The sequence below is a fragment of the Hemitrygon akajei genome, unplaced genomic scaffold, assembly GCF_048418815.1.
Source record: "Hemitrygon akajei unplaced genomic scaffold, sHemAka1.3 Scf000069, whole genome shotgun sequence".
In the NCBI taxonomy this organism is placed as follows: Eukaryota; Metazoa; Chordata; class Chondrichthyes; order Myliobatiformes; family Dasyatidae; genus Hemitrygon; species Hemitrygon akajei.
In genome coordinates, this window is record NW_027331955.1 from 1,388,970 (window position 1) to 1,405,274 (window position 16,305).

The window sequence follows — 16,305 nt, forward strand, 5'->3', positions numbered from 1 at the left end:
ATGTCCAATGTCAGGGTGAGAGGGAGGACGGGGCAGAGAGGGAAGACAGTAAGGGGAGGGGGTGGTCGAATGCGCAGAGGGAAACAGAGCGGAGAGTTTATACTTAATATCTTTAAGAAAACCTAATTGTTTGAACTTGCTGCAAACCTACTCTCCATATCCTGTACATTCTTAACCAAATTATTGATCTAGATGACGTAGCAATGGTTGATGTTCAAAGAATTCAACAAACTGTGCAAATGCAAATATCATTAAATATCAATGAATAATGAGCGCAATGGGGTGTAACCCTGGGGAACCTCACTAGCCCCGGGCCTCGAGTCCAATAAACAGCCTCCCACCATCACTCTCTGCTTCCTACCATCAGGACAACTGTGCATCCAGTGAGCCAGCTCTCCCTGGATCCCGTGTGGTCTGACATTCCACAGCAACTTACCATGTGAACCTTATCAAAGGCCTCACTGATGCCCATATCGGCCACGATCCTGGGACAGAGGTGTCACAGATCCGAGGGCATAGATTTAATCAGAGGATGAAGAGGTTTAGAGGGATCTGAGGAGGAGATTTCTCACTCAGAGAGTAGCTGAAACCTGGAACACACTGCCCGAGGTGGTGGTGGAGGCAGGTCCCTTCACAACATTTATGAAATGGATGAGCATTGAAACTGCCGAGATACAGTCGGCTATGAACCAAGTGCTGATAAATGGGACCAGTGTAGACAGTGAGTGGATGGTCAGAACAGGTATGGCCGGCCAAAGGCCTGTTTCCGTGCTGTGTGATCCACCACTCTGGACATGCTAAATTAACGATGGTGGCACCGCAAGGCATTGATTTCAAAACTCCACACCCCTCTCTAACCTGAAGTAAACCAGACTGAACCCCTTTGTCACCACTGGAAATAGCTATTTCTGTCAAGGTAATAGACAAATTGATCACTTTTGCTAAACAACTGGCAATTGATGAAGTTTCTGTGTCTTCCATTAATGTTGCTGCCTTACAGTAAAACTAACCCTCTCACTGTGTCAGAATCAGTGATTAAATCAGACTCCAAACACTGTGCTTTCATCCCTGCACGTTATAACTGGAACCATCTCACTGAGGGTCTGATGGAGACATGGGATCACATCTCCCCTGCTTCTGACATTTCAAATACCCTCAGAACGGTTTTCTGATTCAGTCTGAAGGTTATTGTACATTCAGCTCGTCGTCAGACCTGACAAACCATGTCTTCCCACAGCTGGTTCCACCTGTTGGTGTGTCCTCTTTCCTCCACCTCCAGGGAAGCTGCATCTCCACACTAACTCCTCACTGGAGACGACTGTCTGTACCCGTGACACAGGAAATCACATCACTGTCACTCTCCTGATACCGTGTCTGACCTGCTCACCTCCGGGTATCCTCCATCAACAAGCTCCTTCCTCAGTCACCGTCTGTGAGATTATATTAAAACACAATTACTGTTGAACGATCTATCAGGCAGCTCCTGTACCCCTCCACCCCGGACGTTGGTTTCCTGATTAAAACTGTCTCTCCTCAGCCCCTTACCCATTCCCTTTCCCTTTGCAAACTCCAGATATGCCAGCTGATGCGAATCCACTGTGAGGATATTTATATCTCACAGGAGGATGTAGAAACCCGTGTTGTTCTCTGATACAGAGGTCACTGACACCCCACCGCCATCCCAGTCTGCATCAACAGCCCATGACCGTGACAGCTCTTCCAGGCACTGGGGCTTTGTAACAAACACCATGTTAGCAGCAAGATTAGACAGTAATTCATTTGAAGAGAGAATTGTTGCTTCCTGAAAGGACACGCGAGCGTCCGATACAACGGAGCAAATCCTCCCCCGTTCACAACTTTATTTGACCCGGGTCACGGAACGTCCGATCATCCCACTTTCTCACAACAGCAACCCCAACCCCCAACCCCCCCCCCCCCGACTACGGCCCCGCACCCTTCCCTCCTCTCCCCACACCCATAGTCCACCCATAACCTCTACCCACAACCACACACACACAGACAGATCCCCCTCACCCCAAACCCCTCCGAGCCTGGGAACCACAACTAACTGATCCCACAGCCCGGGCTCGGGCGCAAAGCTAAAACCGGGGCTGCGGGACCGGAGAGCACTTTTCATAGAAACATAGAAAACCTACAGCACGATACAGGCCCTTCGGCCCACAAAGTTGTGCTTCCACGGCAGCCGGCCCCCGATTTCCACCAAACCCGAGATCAGACCCTTCTTCACGGACGCCTGAACAGAATAATAGCTACGGTCGGCACTGCGCCTGCGTTTAGCAGGAGGTTCTGGGCTGCACCAGCCGTGGCCGGAGGTCCCTACAGAGGGACCAGTGGCCGGAGGTCCCTACAGAGGGACCAGTGGCCGGAGGCGGGAGAGACAACGGAGAGGTAAATCACAAACACGACAAAGTCTGCAGATGCTGGAAATTCAGAGCAACACAAACAAAATGCTGGCGGGACTCAGCAGGCCGGGCAGCATCTATCAGACAGAAAAATCAAACTCCCACCCCACCCCCCGCATAAAAAAGAACGTCATCCCGATCATCAACCCCCAAAACCCACCCCTCCCGCACAAAAGGGAACAATAAAATCGACCCCCGATAAAAAGAAAACAACTCTACCCCGCACAACTGCTTAGGATCCGGTGTCACTACTGTGGAGGCGGCCGCATCGGGAGCAGCGGACACAATGGGCGACCCTGGAAGATTCACAGGTGAAGCGTCGCCTCACCTGGAAGGATGTTTGGACAACGGAGAGAGTTCGGCCGTCCGGCCCTTTCACTGTGACACCCCGAACTCCGCATCAAATCCGTCCAAACGAATCTGGGTGAACTTTAATGACCAATAAATATAATCCTCTCAGCTATCAGCTGTCTGAGTGATTCCCTGACTCTGAGAGGAAGGGGTATCTATGGTCCACACTGTCAGGGTGTTGAGTTTACCAGGAGACAAAGACTGCAGGGACGAGAGGTTTTCTGTTGACTAATACACTGTGTGTGGACCCCGCTGGCAATTCTGGTGTTGTGACCCGAATCGAGACAAACACCACGCTGCCCACTCCACCAACAACACGGCACAGCCGGTCACATAACAGGGGACTTTACATCCCACAACACTGGATTCAGTGATGAAACCCGTCATTAATGTTGTTGTCCCACTGAAAAGTCCATTAAGGTGCTTTTAAATGCCAGCGCTCTCCCACAGGTGACGTCAGACACAGCTCCCCACGCGCCTGACGTCACACATGGGCTCCCCACACCGGGATCTGCCCTCACGTGCGCGGTGTCTTACGTCACCCACGCGCTTCTGTGCTCGAGCTTTATCGGTTTAACGGCTGGGCTAATAATCACGTGACCAGCCCCTCCCCCACCGCTGTCAACAGAGGATTCAGGAGCTGCGCTATTCCCATTGGTGCGAAGCGATGTCAATCACTGGTTACAACCAGTCGCGGAGGCGGACAAGCCGAGTGGGCGTTACCCCGCTGAGTCCGTCTCCCGCTCAAGCGCCGACCGCCTCTTCAGAGCGGAGAAAACCTCAAAGTAAATGTCCGCTTTCTGATTTATTTCCATTTCCCTCCGAGGGAAGTTGGGGGCTTTTGTGAAGCGTCTCCTGCGGCCGGAGTCTGATGTATCGCCGAGAGGTAGGAGGAGGCCGCTCGGCCCGTCGGTTTGATGCCGGTTCCCCGGGGAGGGGGGGATTTTATTGAGAGGGTGAAGATGGTGAGAGAGGGGGCGGACAGGATGTTTGTCCCGGTGGGGACAGGAGGGGCTCATCTGTGGAAATGTCTGAACCCACGGTGGTGTCCAGCAGAGGGATTCACCACATTGGGGGCAAACACCGGCTGAACCAGGGATCCCAGTTTCTGAAAAAGGGATGCACTGTCCGGGACTGAGATGAGGGGAAATGTCTTCACTCCAAGGGTGATGAATATCTGTAAATCCCCTCCACAGAGGGCGGTGAAGACTCGGTGATCGTCCTCACATAAAACAGAGGGCGGCAGATGTGTGGAGACCGAAGGGATCGAGGAAATGAGGATCGGGCAGAAACATGTGGCTGAGATGGGAGAACAGCCGCCACCTTGCTGATGGTTAGAGGGGCTGAATGGCCTCCTGTGGCTTCTCGCCTGATGTTTCAGTGTTCCTGTCCACTGAGTCCGGAGGAATGTGAACAGAAATGAGTGCTTATAAACGCAGAGCTGATTTAAATGAAACGTGAACATTTCCTGTTTGGGTCTGAATTATGTTTTGGACCGGGATGGGAATCGAGCCCGTGACTCTGTGACCTGGAGGTGGAGTGAAAGGGATCGGTGTAGATATGGTGTGGAAAAATAAACATGTATCTGGGGTAAATATGGAATAATGCGGGGAATGTGGTGGATGGGTCGGGCAGCGTGTGAGGGGCAAGGAGCAGAGTCACCGGTTCAGGAGGGAAACCCTCCACCCGTCACCTGATCCCGTTTCCCATTCATGTTTTTCTGCAGATCTGCAGCATCTGCGGGTCACTGCTCTACGTGTACGTGTAGCTTCACCTTTCCCCGTTCAGACAAGTCAGTGAGATCCGGATCTGTCACGTCCTCTCGTTGTGGGTGGACAATATGTTTTTTTTTTCTCTGCAATAGTTTCTGCATGTTTCATTCCACTGTTTTGAGGTGCTGAAGTGCAGCCGATGTTTCTGGGTGCCTGACCCATTTATGTGAGAATTTAGCCTTTTCTATTTATCTGAGCTTCTCGTAAATGTGGAAAGTTTAATTCAGCTTCACTTCAGAATTTCCAAAGCAACACCCAGTCAGTCAAATTGCTCCACACAATTAAAATAGCTTATTATATCTTTAATTTTTTTCTATTTTTGTACTAGATATGTATATTCTTATTTTAAATCACAATTGTTAAAAACTATTGTTATGAATTAGGTTCTACTGCTACCGCAGGGACAACAAATTTCATGACACATGCCGGTGCTATTAAACCTGATTCTGATATTGATATGGGAGACCCACTACCGGTCACCTGATCCCAGTTACTGCAGATCGTAATGTGAGATTGAAGCATTTTCCATATATTTGCTTTCCACAGAAATGACAACAGTTCAGTTTCCTTCTGTGGTTCCAGAGCAGAAGCTCAGTCTGTCTAATATTTCCACACAATTAAAATGGGAAATTTATTTATTATCATCATGTACTGAGCTACAGTGGAAATCTTGCCTGATGTACCATCCACACAGATCGATACATTACAACAATACATTGAGCTGATATACGACAAAACACTCACTGTAACAAAGCACTATGGCTGCAGAGAAAGTGCAGTGCAGATTGACATATGCTGAAGGGTCACGTTGAGTTACATTGTGAGGTTGAGTCCATTTTATCATTCATTTGGCTTGTAACTGCAGACAGGAAGCCATCCTTTAGCCTGGTGTTACGCGCTTTAAAGCTTTTGTATCTCTTCCCCGATGGGGGAGCGGGTTTGCAGCAAGAATGTCCAGGTAATGAGGTTCTTTGAGTACATGGCCTGCTTTTCCAAGGGAGGGGAAGTGTAGGCAGAGTCCATGGAGTGGAGGCTTGTTTCTCTGATGTTCTCTGCTCTCCAAAGTTCTCTGCAGTTCCTTGCAGTCATGGGCAGAGCAGTAGCCATACAAAGGCATGAAGTATCGACAAGGAGCTCAGAGACCTCGGCCTTCACCCTGCCTTGTGTAGCTGAATCCTGGACTTCCTGTCAGATCGCCGGCAGGTGGTAAGAGTGGGCTCCATCTCCTCTGTCTCTCTGACCCTCAGCACACATACCCCACAGGGTTGTCACTTTGGCCCCCTTCTTTACTCTCTGTGCACCCATGACTTGTGTTGCCACCCACAGCTCCAATCTGCTAATTAAATTTTGCTGACAGCACTACATTGATTGGCCTAATCTCAAATACTGATAACAATCAATCAAATGCCTTCTGACAAGGCTCAGTCCAAATAAACTTTTCACCCTTCTTCAGGAGATTAGTCAGAGGCAGAGCGATAGCAGCAAAGTTCTTACAGAACTTACGGTAATATCCATCCATTCCCAGAAACCTTCTAAGAGCCTTCTTAGCAGTCAGAATAAGAACTTGAGAAATTGCCTGGACTTTTGCCTGAACAGGAGCCAACTTGCTTTGACCTACAACATAGCCAAGACAGGTCACACTGGCATGGCCAAATTCACTCTTAGCCAAGTTAACTGTAAGGTTGTCCTAGGAAAGCCTGTCAAATAGCTTTTCTACTGCAGAGATATGCTCTTCCCAAGTGCCACTCCCTGTAACTAAGTCATCAATATAGGTTTCTGTGTGTTCTAACCCTCGAATTACAAAATCAATCATTCTCTGGGATGTTACTGGAACATTTTTCCTTCCAAAAGGCAAAACATTGTATTCATACAACCCAGATGGTGTCACAAACGCAGAAATTTCTCTACCTCTGTCCGTCAATGGAACACACCAATACCCTTTCAACAAATCAATCTTTGTAAGAAATTGGGTTTTCCAGCCTCATCGATGCAATCATCCACTCTAGGGATAGAATAGGCATCTGTTTTTGTTACTGCATTTACCTTTCTATATTCAGTGCAAAATCTAACACTACCTTCAGGTTTGGGCACAATAATGCAGGGTGACTCCAATCTCATTTTGAAGGCCAAATAATACCATTCTCCAGCAAATACTCAATTCCCTGGTCAGCCAGTTTACACTTTTCTACGTTCATGCGAAGTGGGTGTTGTTTAATCAGTTTGGCTTGACCAATACCTGCGTCATGTACTGCGACCGTGGTTTGCTTGGGGACATCGGGAAATAAATCTTTAAACTTCAGAATTAATTCCTTCAGCTGCTGTTGTTGCTTTGGCTGCAGAGGAGACAACTTGTTAGCAATGTTTTCTGGAACAACCGAGTTCATTAGCCTAATTGGGACCATGTTTGGCTTGTGAAAAGTCTCAGACGAGTCAATTGTTTCATTCTCAGGGTTGCCAGTTTCATTTGTTTTGACAACAACACACACAGATGGTACCTGCTTGTCAAAACAGGCTTTATCATATTTATGTGTACCACCTGTGTTAGTTCAAGTCAGTTGGGTGTTTTAATAACATAATTCACATCATTAATTTGGGAGACTATGTCATACGAATTTCACCTGAAGTGGATTCGTCAACATAAGACAAGCACGTTATCTCCCACCTGGTATTTTCTTTCGCGAGCCCTGTTATCAAACCAACACTTCATTTTGTTTTGAGAAATCTTTAAGTTTTGTCTCGCTAGACTACAGGCTTGGTGTAGTTTATTTTTGAACTTCAAAACATAGTCTAACGAGTTAACATGTACATCCCCATCAATCCACCGTTCCTTTTAACAAGGTCAAAGGTCCCTCTGTGACCAAATACAAGTTCAAATGGAGTAAAGCCCAGTGATTCCTGTACTGACTCTCTTTCTGTGGACAAAAGCAAATGTATTCCTTCATCTGGACAAAAGCAAATGTATTCCTTCATCCCAGTCTTTTCCATTTTCAACACAATATGTCTTAATCATTGTTTTGAGGGTAGAATGAAATCTTTCTAAAGCCCCTTGTGATTCTGTATGGTATGCAGATGATGCAATTTGTTTTGCTCCCAGTTCAGAAACTACCTGCTGGAATAATCCAGATGTAAAATTACATCCTTGATCAGACTGGATTTCTTTAGGCAAATCGAATAACGTGAAAAACTTGGTAAGAGCCTTCGCCACAGTTTTAGCTTTAATATTTCTGAGAGGTATTTCCTCTGGGAATCTGGATGCAGTACACATAATGGTTAGCAGATACTGATGGCCAGCTTTAGTCTTTGGCAATGGGCCAACACAATCCACTATAACTTTGGAAAAGGGTTCACCGAATGCAGGTACAGGCCACTGGGGTGAGCTCATTAGGTTTACCCACAACTTGACAAGTGCCTTTTGGAAACTCTTATTCAGGGTAAACATAACTTTATGAGTTAAAGCAAACTGATCTGCTAATCTAGCAGATTCCTGCATAGTGGCAGCATCATTTCCATCTAAATACGTCTTTATGTCATCAGGGACGCACCTTCTGAATTCTTCAATTAAAACCAGCTCTCTCAAGCTGTTAAAATCATCATTTACATGTTCAGATGTGCACCAGCGGTCAAAACACACAAATTTCTCATAAGCAAATTCCGTATGTCTGGTTCACAGATTTCTTCAAATTTCTAAACTTTTGCCTGTCTGCTTCTGGGACCAACTCGTAAGCTTTGAGCACAGCCTGTTTCACTATGTCATAATGTGTGGTGCGTGGCCATGTGGTTAAGGTGTTGAACTAGCGATCTGAAAGTCATAAGTTCGAGCCTCAGCCGAGGCAGCGTGTGTGTCCTTGAGCAAAGCACTGAACCACACACTGCTCCTGCACGTTTATAGTCCAGTGGTGATGATTGGGGCAGCATAAATAAATAAATAATAAGCTGCTTCAGGAACTGTCAAAGCAGAATAGGCTTGCTGAGCCTTCCCCTTAATTACACTTTGTAAGAGAATTTTCTTTCTGCTTTTCTGCCTCTCCAGCCTGAAACTGCCTCTGCCTTTCCGGAGCCTCCATCTTTAAGTTTTCTAACTTGTACTGGAGCTCAAGCTCACGAGGTTTACTTTCAGGAAACACCTCGAACTCCTCCACTTTAAACACACCGTCGGATACATAATGTTCAGCTATTATCCTCTGCATCTGTACCCTCCGCATTGTCAATTTCACCTTAGCAAGTATTAACGTTTTAGCAATACTCAATAACTCAATCCTTCTGGTGTCCTCTAATGCCTGAGAGGTTCACACTTCCAGATATCTATCAACATCCATTGCTGCTGGTTTTCCACACACAGATAAATCAAAAGGGATTTCCCCAATGAAATCGATAATAAATCAATCCTTAAATTTGTTCATATCCCAGATGCAGGCCCCATTTTGTTACAAACCGTAACGCTTTAGAAATGAACCAGCAGCAACAGACTACCCCCAGTGGCCACACATTTTAATTCCATGTCCCATTCCCATTCTGATATGTCTATCCACGGCCTCCTCTACTGTCAAAATTAATCCAAACTCAGGTTGGAGGAACAACACCTTATATACCGGCTGGGTAGCCTCCAACCTGATGGGATGAAAATTGACTTCTCTAACTTCCGTTAATGCCCGTCTTCCCCTTCTTACCCCATCACTGACATATTTAATTTTTTGCATGTTTTCCATGTCCCTCTGGTGCTTCCCCCCCACCTTTCTTTCTCCCGAGGCCTCCTGTCCAATGATCCTTTCCCTTCTCCAGCGCTGTATCACTTTTGCCAATCACCTTTCCAGCTCTTAGCTTCATCCCACCACCTCCGGTCTTCTCCTATCATTTCGCATTTCACCCTCCCCCCACTACTTTCAAATCTCTTAGTATCTTTCCGTTCAGTTAGTCCTGATGAAGGGTCTCAGCCTGAAACGTCGGCAGTTCTCCTTATAGATGTTGCCTGGCCTGCTGTGTTCCACAAGCATTTTGTGTGTGTTGTTTGAATTTCCAGCATCTGTAGATTTCCTCGTCAGTGTTATGTGTATAAATATAACTCCCAAACTATTGAGCTCAGGGGAAAAAAGGCTTGGAGTCTTGAGATGGTAAAGTATGAAAGTTCAGTTCAACCACAGAATAGGTGATGAGAGAGAGATAATTGTAATCCAGGGTAAATGTTGAGAGAAGGCAATTATGTCGTATTCCACAGGTTCCATGGTGGTAAAACGAGCCCAACAGTCGCTGTAGATTTTATCTGTCATCCTTCCAAATCCACATACTAATAATCACCCGAAGTGACTTGTCATAATTGGTATCGTCTTAATGAATTACCACACCACAGCCAGGCAAGGGTTAACACATAAGTGGTCTCCACAGGATGCGCCAAATCAGATCCACTCCTATGGATCCAATGAGGTGACAACCACACATTCGATGTACGGTGAATCGATAATTAGCCCACCCTTGTGGGCAAAGGAAAGTTCCAAACAGTGACCCTTGGCCACTAGTTCCCTGGTTTCGATTCTTCCATTTTTCCTCCTTCGTCTCTGTCTGACTCTGAGTGTCTGTGTCCTCGGTTAAAACTAAACAAACTGCACGCGATGTAAACAAGCTGCAAGTCAGACTGATTTGCCTTCTTAATCTCTCTCTCTCGCTCTCTCTCTTAAAATGACAGTCCACAGCAAACAAAACCCAGGGATTCAAAACAATGGCCACTCCCCATTGTGAGCTGACAGGTGTGCCAGCAGGTGGGATGACTGAGTGAATCCTTTCCCACATTCTCAGCAGGTGAACGGCCTCTCTCTAGTGTGAACTCGTTGATGACCCTGTAGGGTGAATGACTGAGTGAATCCTTTCCCACAGACTGAGCAGGTGAACGGCCTCTCCCCAGTGTGAACTCGCTGATGTACCAGAAGGGTACATGACTGAGTGAATCCCTTCCCACAGACTGAGCAGGTGAACGGCTTCTCCCCAGTGTGAACTCGCTGGTGTCTCTGTAGGGTGGATAAATGAGTGAAGCTCTTCCCACAGACAGAGCAGGTGAACGGCTTCTCCCCAGTGTGAACTTGCTGATGTACCAGTAGGGTAGATGACTGACTGAATCCCTTCCCACAGACTGAGCAGGTGAATGGCCTCTCCCCAGTGTGAACTTGCTGATGATTCCATAGGGTGGATAAATGAGTGAAGCTCTTCCCACAGACTGAGCAGGTGAACGGCTTCTCCATAGTGTGAACTTGCTGATGTACCAGTAGGGTAGATGACAGAGTGAATCCCTTCCCACAGACTGAGCAGGTGAACGGCCTCTCCCCAGTGTGAACTCGCTGATGTGCCAGTAGGGTAGATGACAGAGTGAATCCCTTCCCACAGACTGAGCAGGTGAACGGCTTCTCCCCAGTGTGAACTTGCTGATGTACCAGTAGGGTAGATGACTGAGTGAATCCCTTCCCACAGACTGAGCAGGTGAACGGCTTCTCCCCAGTGTGAACTCGCTGATGTACCAGTAGGGTAGATGACAGAGTGAATCCCTTCCCACAGACTGAGCAGGTGAATGGCCTCTCCCCAGTATGAACTTGCTGATGTACCAGTAGTGTAGATGACTGTGTGAATCCCTTCCCACAGACTGAGCAGGTGAACGGCTTCTCCCCAGTGTGAACTCGCTGATGTACCAGTAGGGTACATGACCGAGTGAATCCTTTCCCACAGACTGAGCAGGTGAATGGCTTCTCCCCAGTGTGAACTCGCTGATGTCTCTGTAGGCTGAATAAATTAGTGAATCTCTGCCCACAGACTGAGCAGGTGAACGGCTTCTCCCCAGTGTGAACTCGCTGATGTACCATTAGGGTAGATGACAGAGTGAATCCTTTCCCACAGACTGAGCAGGTGAACGGCTTCTCCCCAGTGTGAACTTGCTGGTGTCTCTGTAGGTTGGATGACTGAGTGAATCTCTTCCCACAGACTGAGCAGGTGAATGGCCTCTCCCCTGTATGAGCTTGCTGATGTCTCTGTAGGTTGCCTGAGTGAGTGAATCCCTTCCCACATTCTGAGCAGGTGAACGGCTTCTCCCCAGTGTGAACTCGCTGATGACTCTGTAGGTTGGATGACTGAGTGAATCCCTTCCCACATTCTGAGCAGGTGAATGGCTGCTCCCTTGTGTGAACTCGCTGGTGAGCCATTAGGTCAGATGACTGTGTGAATCCTTTCCCAGAAATTCAACAGATGACCAGCCTCTGCCCAGTGTGGTGTGAACTGATTGGTGTGTCCACAGGTGGGAAGACCGACTGAACCCCTTCTCACACACAGAACATGTGAATGGCCTTGCCCAGTGTGAACTTGCTGATGTACCTTCAATTGTGATAACCGAGAGAATCCATTCCCACTGTCTGAGCAGGTGAAAGGCCTTTCTCCTGTGTAAATTACAGGCGTGCCAGTTGGTCAAATGACTGAGTGAATCCCTCCCCACAGTCTGAGCAGGAAGGATGGTCAATTGGATCCCTTGCTCCACTTCTTAAATATCTCGACAGAGACAACAAAACTGCTGTGCCGTGTTTGAGCGTCCTGGAGACGAATTCCTTCTCATTTTTAACCTGTAAAAAGATTTACAAAATCCATCAATGTGTGTAGGACAACATTTCAGATGAGATTACTTGAGTTACCAAGGTTTGATCTGGTATCACACTGTTACAGTGAGGTTCAACCCAAGTTGGACAGAGAAATCATCTCCTGACTGGGCAGAGTGCTGGTATCTGGAATGACCATCAATTCCCTGATGCTCTTCCTGTTTCTATAAGAATGGGGCATTTCTGCCATCTCCAATCTATGCCTTGGCTCAGTTTGACTCTCTCCATTGGTATTATTCCCTGTTCCTGCTGAGCTGCATGGGTTCCTCGCCCCACAGTAACTGAAACAGTCGCACACAAATAGTTTTTCTTGACGTGCAGCTGGGATTTTCTTTTATGTATTATTAACTTAAAGTGCCACAGCTTTAACGCCATATAAAACATTCCTGCTGAAATGACTGGTTGGTTCACACAGCTGTCAAAAGGGGTTAGAGTGAATTTTTGTATTATTTCAGGTTCTTGTCACAATCATAGAAAATTTCAACACAGAAACAGGCCCTTTGGGCCATCTGGTTTGTGCTGAACTATTTAAACAGCCCACTCCCACACCTCTACCATCCAGGTACCAACATAAACCTCTTAAATGTTGAAATCGAGCTCGTATGCACCACTTGTGCTGGCTGCTCATTCCACAGCCGGATAACCATCTGTGTGAAGAAGTTTCCCTCATGTTCCCCTTAACATTTCACCTTTCACCCTTAACCCATGGCCTCTGGTTGTCGTACCCCCCAATCTTCATGGAAAAAGCCAGCTTGCATTAACACTATCTGTGCTTCTCTATCACAATCAAATCTCGCCTCAATCTTCTGCATTCCAAGGAATAAAGTCCTGATTTGTTCAATCTTTCCTTATAACCCAAGCCCTCTAGACATGGCAACATCCTTGTGAATTTTCTCTGAAATCTCTGAACTTCTTTTACATCTTTCCTGTAGGTAGGTGACCAAAACTGCATAGAATTCTCCAAATTAGGCCTCACCAATGTCTTCTAGAAGTCAACATAACATCCATCTATTGTTATCAGTACTTTGGTTCATGAAGGGCAAAGGGCTGAAATCATTCTTTCCATCCCTATCTACCTGTGATACCACTTTCAGTGAATTAAGGACTTGTATTCCCAGGTCCCTTTCTTCCACAAAACTCCTCCATGCCCAACCAGTCACTGTGAAAGGCCTCCCTTGGTAGGTCATACCAAAGTGCAACAACTCACACTGGTCTGCATTAAATTCCATTTTCCATTTCTAAAACCATTTTCCCACCTGGTCCCGATCACACTGCAAGCCATGATAGTCTTCTCGCAGTCCACTAAACCCCCAGTCTTGTTGTTATCCACAAATTTGCTGATCCAGTTAACCACACTATCATCCAGATTACTGATATACATGACAAACAACAACAGATCCAGCACTGATCCCTGTGGCAACCACTAGACACCCCCCTCCAGTCAGAGAGGCAACCATCTGCTACCACACTCTGGCTTCTCCCAAAGACAGTGTCTCATCTGATTTACTGTCTCATCTTGAATGCTGAGTGACTGAACCTTCTTGACCAACCTCCCATATGAGACTTTGTCAAGTGCCTTGCTATAGTCCATGTAGACAACATTCACTGCCTTGCCTTCATCCACTTTCCTGATAACTTCCTTGAGAGACTCTATAAGATTGGCCAGAGCCATGCTGTCTATCCTTTATCAGTCTACAACTATCCAAATACTTACAGTATATATCGGGTTCCTGCACACACATTCCAATAACTTTCCCAGTTCTGATGTCAAGCTCACCAACGTATAATTTCCTAGTTTATTTTTACAGCCTTTCTTGAACAGCAGAACAACATTGTCTGTCCTCCAATCCTCCAGTACCTCAACTGTCACTAAGGATGATTTAAATATCTGTGCTTAGGCCCCAATAATTTCTGCACTTGTTTTCCGCAGGGTCCCAGTGAACAACTTGTCAGGCCCTGGGGATTGATCCACACTGATTTGCCTCAAGACAGCAAACACCTCCACCTCTGTAAACGGTACAGGGTCCATGAAGTTGATGCGGCTTTGCCTCACTTCTATAGACTCTGTGTTCATAGCTTGAGTAAATACGGATGCAAAAAATATCTCCCCAAGTCTATGTTATCCCTTCATATGGATTACCATTCTGATCTTCCAGAGGATTAATTTTTTCTCTTGGAATCTTTTTGCTCTTAACATATCTGCAGAATCCCTAAGGATTCTCCTTCACCTTGTCTGCTGGGGCAACCTCATGCCTTCTTTTATTTCGTTCATAAGTGTTCACTGGAATTTCCTGTATTTCATAAGGACCCCATTTGTTCCTATCTGCCTGTACCTGGTACGCACCTCCTTTTTTTTGATCTGGGAGAGGAAAGCCAAGGGGGTGATAGAGCTGCATGCTGGGAGGTGGGGGTAAGGAGGGTTAAGCTAAAGTTGCAGGGGGAATGGGAGCCTGAATAACAGAACAGATAGTGGAGAGGTTGTGGAGACAGATGTTGTTCAGTCCTCAGACAAAGTCAGGAATGAAAAAGTTGAGCATGGTGCAGTGAATATGCTGAGCCCTGTATATTTCAATACAAGGAGCAGCGTAGGAAAGGTGGATGTGGGGGACATCACGTGATGACGTAGGATCGAGACGCAGGGACCCAGCTCTCCCGTAAAAAGTTAATAAATTAATGTTTAAATGAAGAAAAGTTAGTCAATACTTTTTAAAAGTTACTTATAAACGTCTCCGGACTGTGTCAAGCTATGCCTCAAGGAAGGAAGATGAAGAAAACTAATACCGGGAAGACTACGCAAGTTGGAACAAGAACAAGGCCTACGTCTACCGAGGAACCGCGATCTCAGGTACATTATATCACCGGTGATACGGAACAGGAGATGGTGGCAACACCGGCCACTTCCAAAGGAAAAAAACATCGTGAACTGCGCAAACGCGAAGGATGGAGCATGCGCAAACGGGAGCAAAAAGAACTACAAAGCCCAGCTACCACTGCAACTGAAAGTGATAGCGAATCGGAGGGAGAATCAAATCTCTCGGAAGGATCAGCTGAAGGAGGTAAAAGTCCTTCTAGAAATATAGAAAAGACTTTGAGGCAAATAATGCGTAAATTAGACACATTAAAAGTAATTAAAAATAATCAAAAAATACTCGAAAAAAAAAATTACCAATATGGAGGCTATGCTTGATAAAATGACAAAGAGACAGGAAAAAATGGAAAAAAGAATTACGGACTTGGAAACTACAACGGAAGACATGGTTGAAAGAATGGACAAAATGGAAAAGGAAAATACTGCTTGGACATCAGAAAGAAAACAATTTATGGAAAAAATTGATAAGCTTGAAAATCTCAGTAGACGAAATAATATTAAAATTGTTGGACTTAAAGAAGATATAGAAGGAGAAGATCCAATAATTTTTTTTCAAAAATGGATTCCTGAAAAATTGGAAATGGAAAGAGAAACTCCAATTGAGATTGAAAGGGTGCATAGATCTTTAAGGTCAAGACCTCGAGCTGATCAAAACCCTCGATCAATTTTGATAAAATGCTTACGATACCAAGACAAAGAAAAGATCCTGAAGGCCGCTGCCCAAAGTGCCAAAAATAGAAACGGGCCACTGATGATAGCAGGGAAACCAATTCTTTTTTATCCGGATATAAGTCACAACCTGTTGAAGAGAAAGAAGGAATTTAACCCAGCGAAAAAAGCCTTATGGGAAAAGGGTTATAAATTTACAATGCGTCATCCAGCAACACTGATAATTTTTTTGGAGGACGGAAAAAATTTTTTTTCCGATTATCGAAAAGCGGAGGAGTTTGTACAAGAACTTCCATCTATTCGCTAATTACACATAGAGGCTTCCAAACGTAATGGATTAAAGATGAAGATAGACCCAAGGAACAGAAGTGATGGACATTTATGGATATTACAGAAGAGAAAAGCAAAATTTTAGAAATACTAAATGAGAACAGTATTTTTTTTTCTCTTCTTATATATATACTTTTTTATGTTGCGGGGGAGCTGGGAGGCTGTGGATCGGTTACTGCGGGATTCACGTGTGTAATCATGGCGGTTGCCATGACCCGTACAGCAGAGGGGGGTAATGTTGTGTCTTTTTTCCACAACATTAGTAGGGGGGT

General features: G+C 45.9%; 1 protein-coding gene across 4 annotated transcripts in view; it reads right to left on the minus strand.

The window, feature by feature from the left end:
• Positions 1-502: 502 nt before the first annotated feature.
• The window catches only part of LOC140722102 (uncharacterized), a 36,198-nt gene continuing 20,395 nt past the window's right edge, over positions 503-16,305 (minus strand). For 3 of the 4 annotated variants that reach the window (XM_073036894.1, XM_073036892.1, XM_073036895.1), the window contains one exon: positions 9,229-12,132. In XM_073036894.1, coding sequence (XP_072892995.1) covers positions 10,330-11,721 — 1,392 coding nt within the window. In that variant the 5' untranslated portion in view covers positions 11,722-12,132 and the 3' untranslated portion in view covers positions 9,229-10,329. Of the gene's footprint in view, positions 1,431-9,228; positions 12,133-16,305 lie in introns of those variants that run through there. The other variant, XR_012097530.1, reaches the window with a different exon arrangement.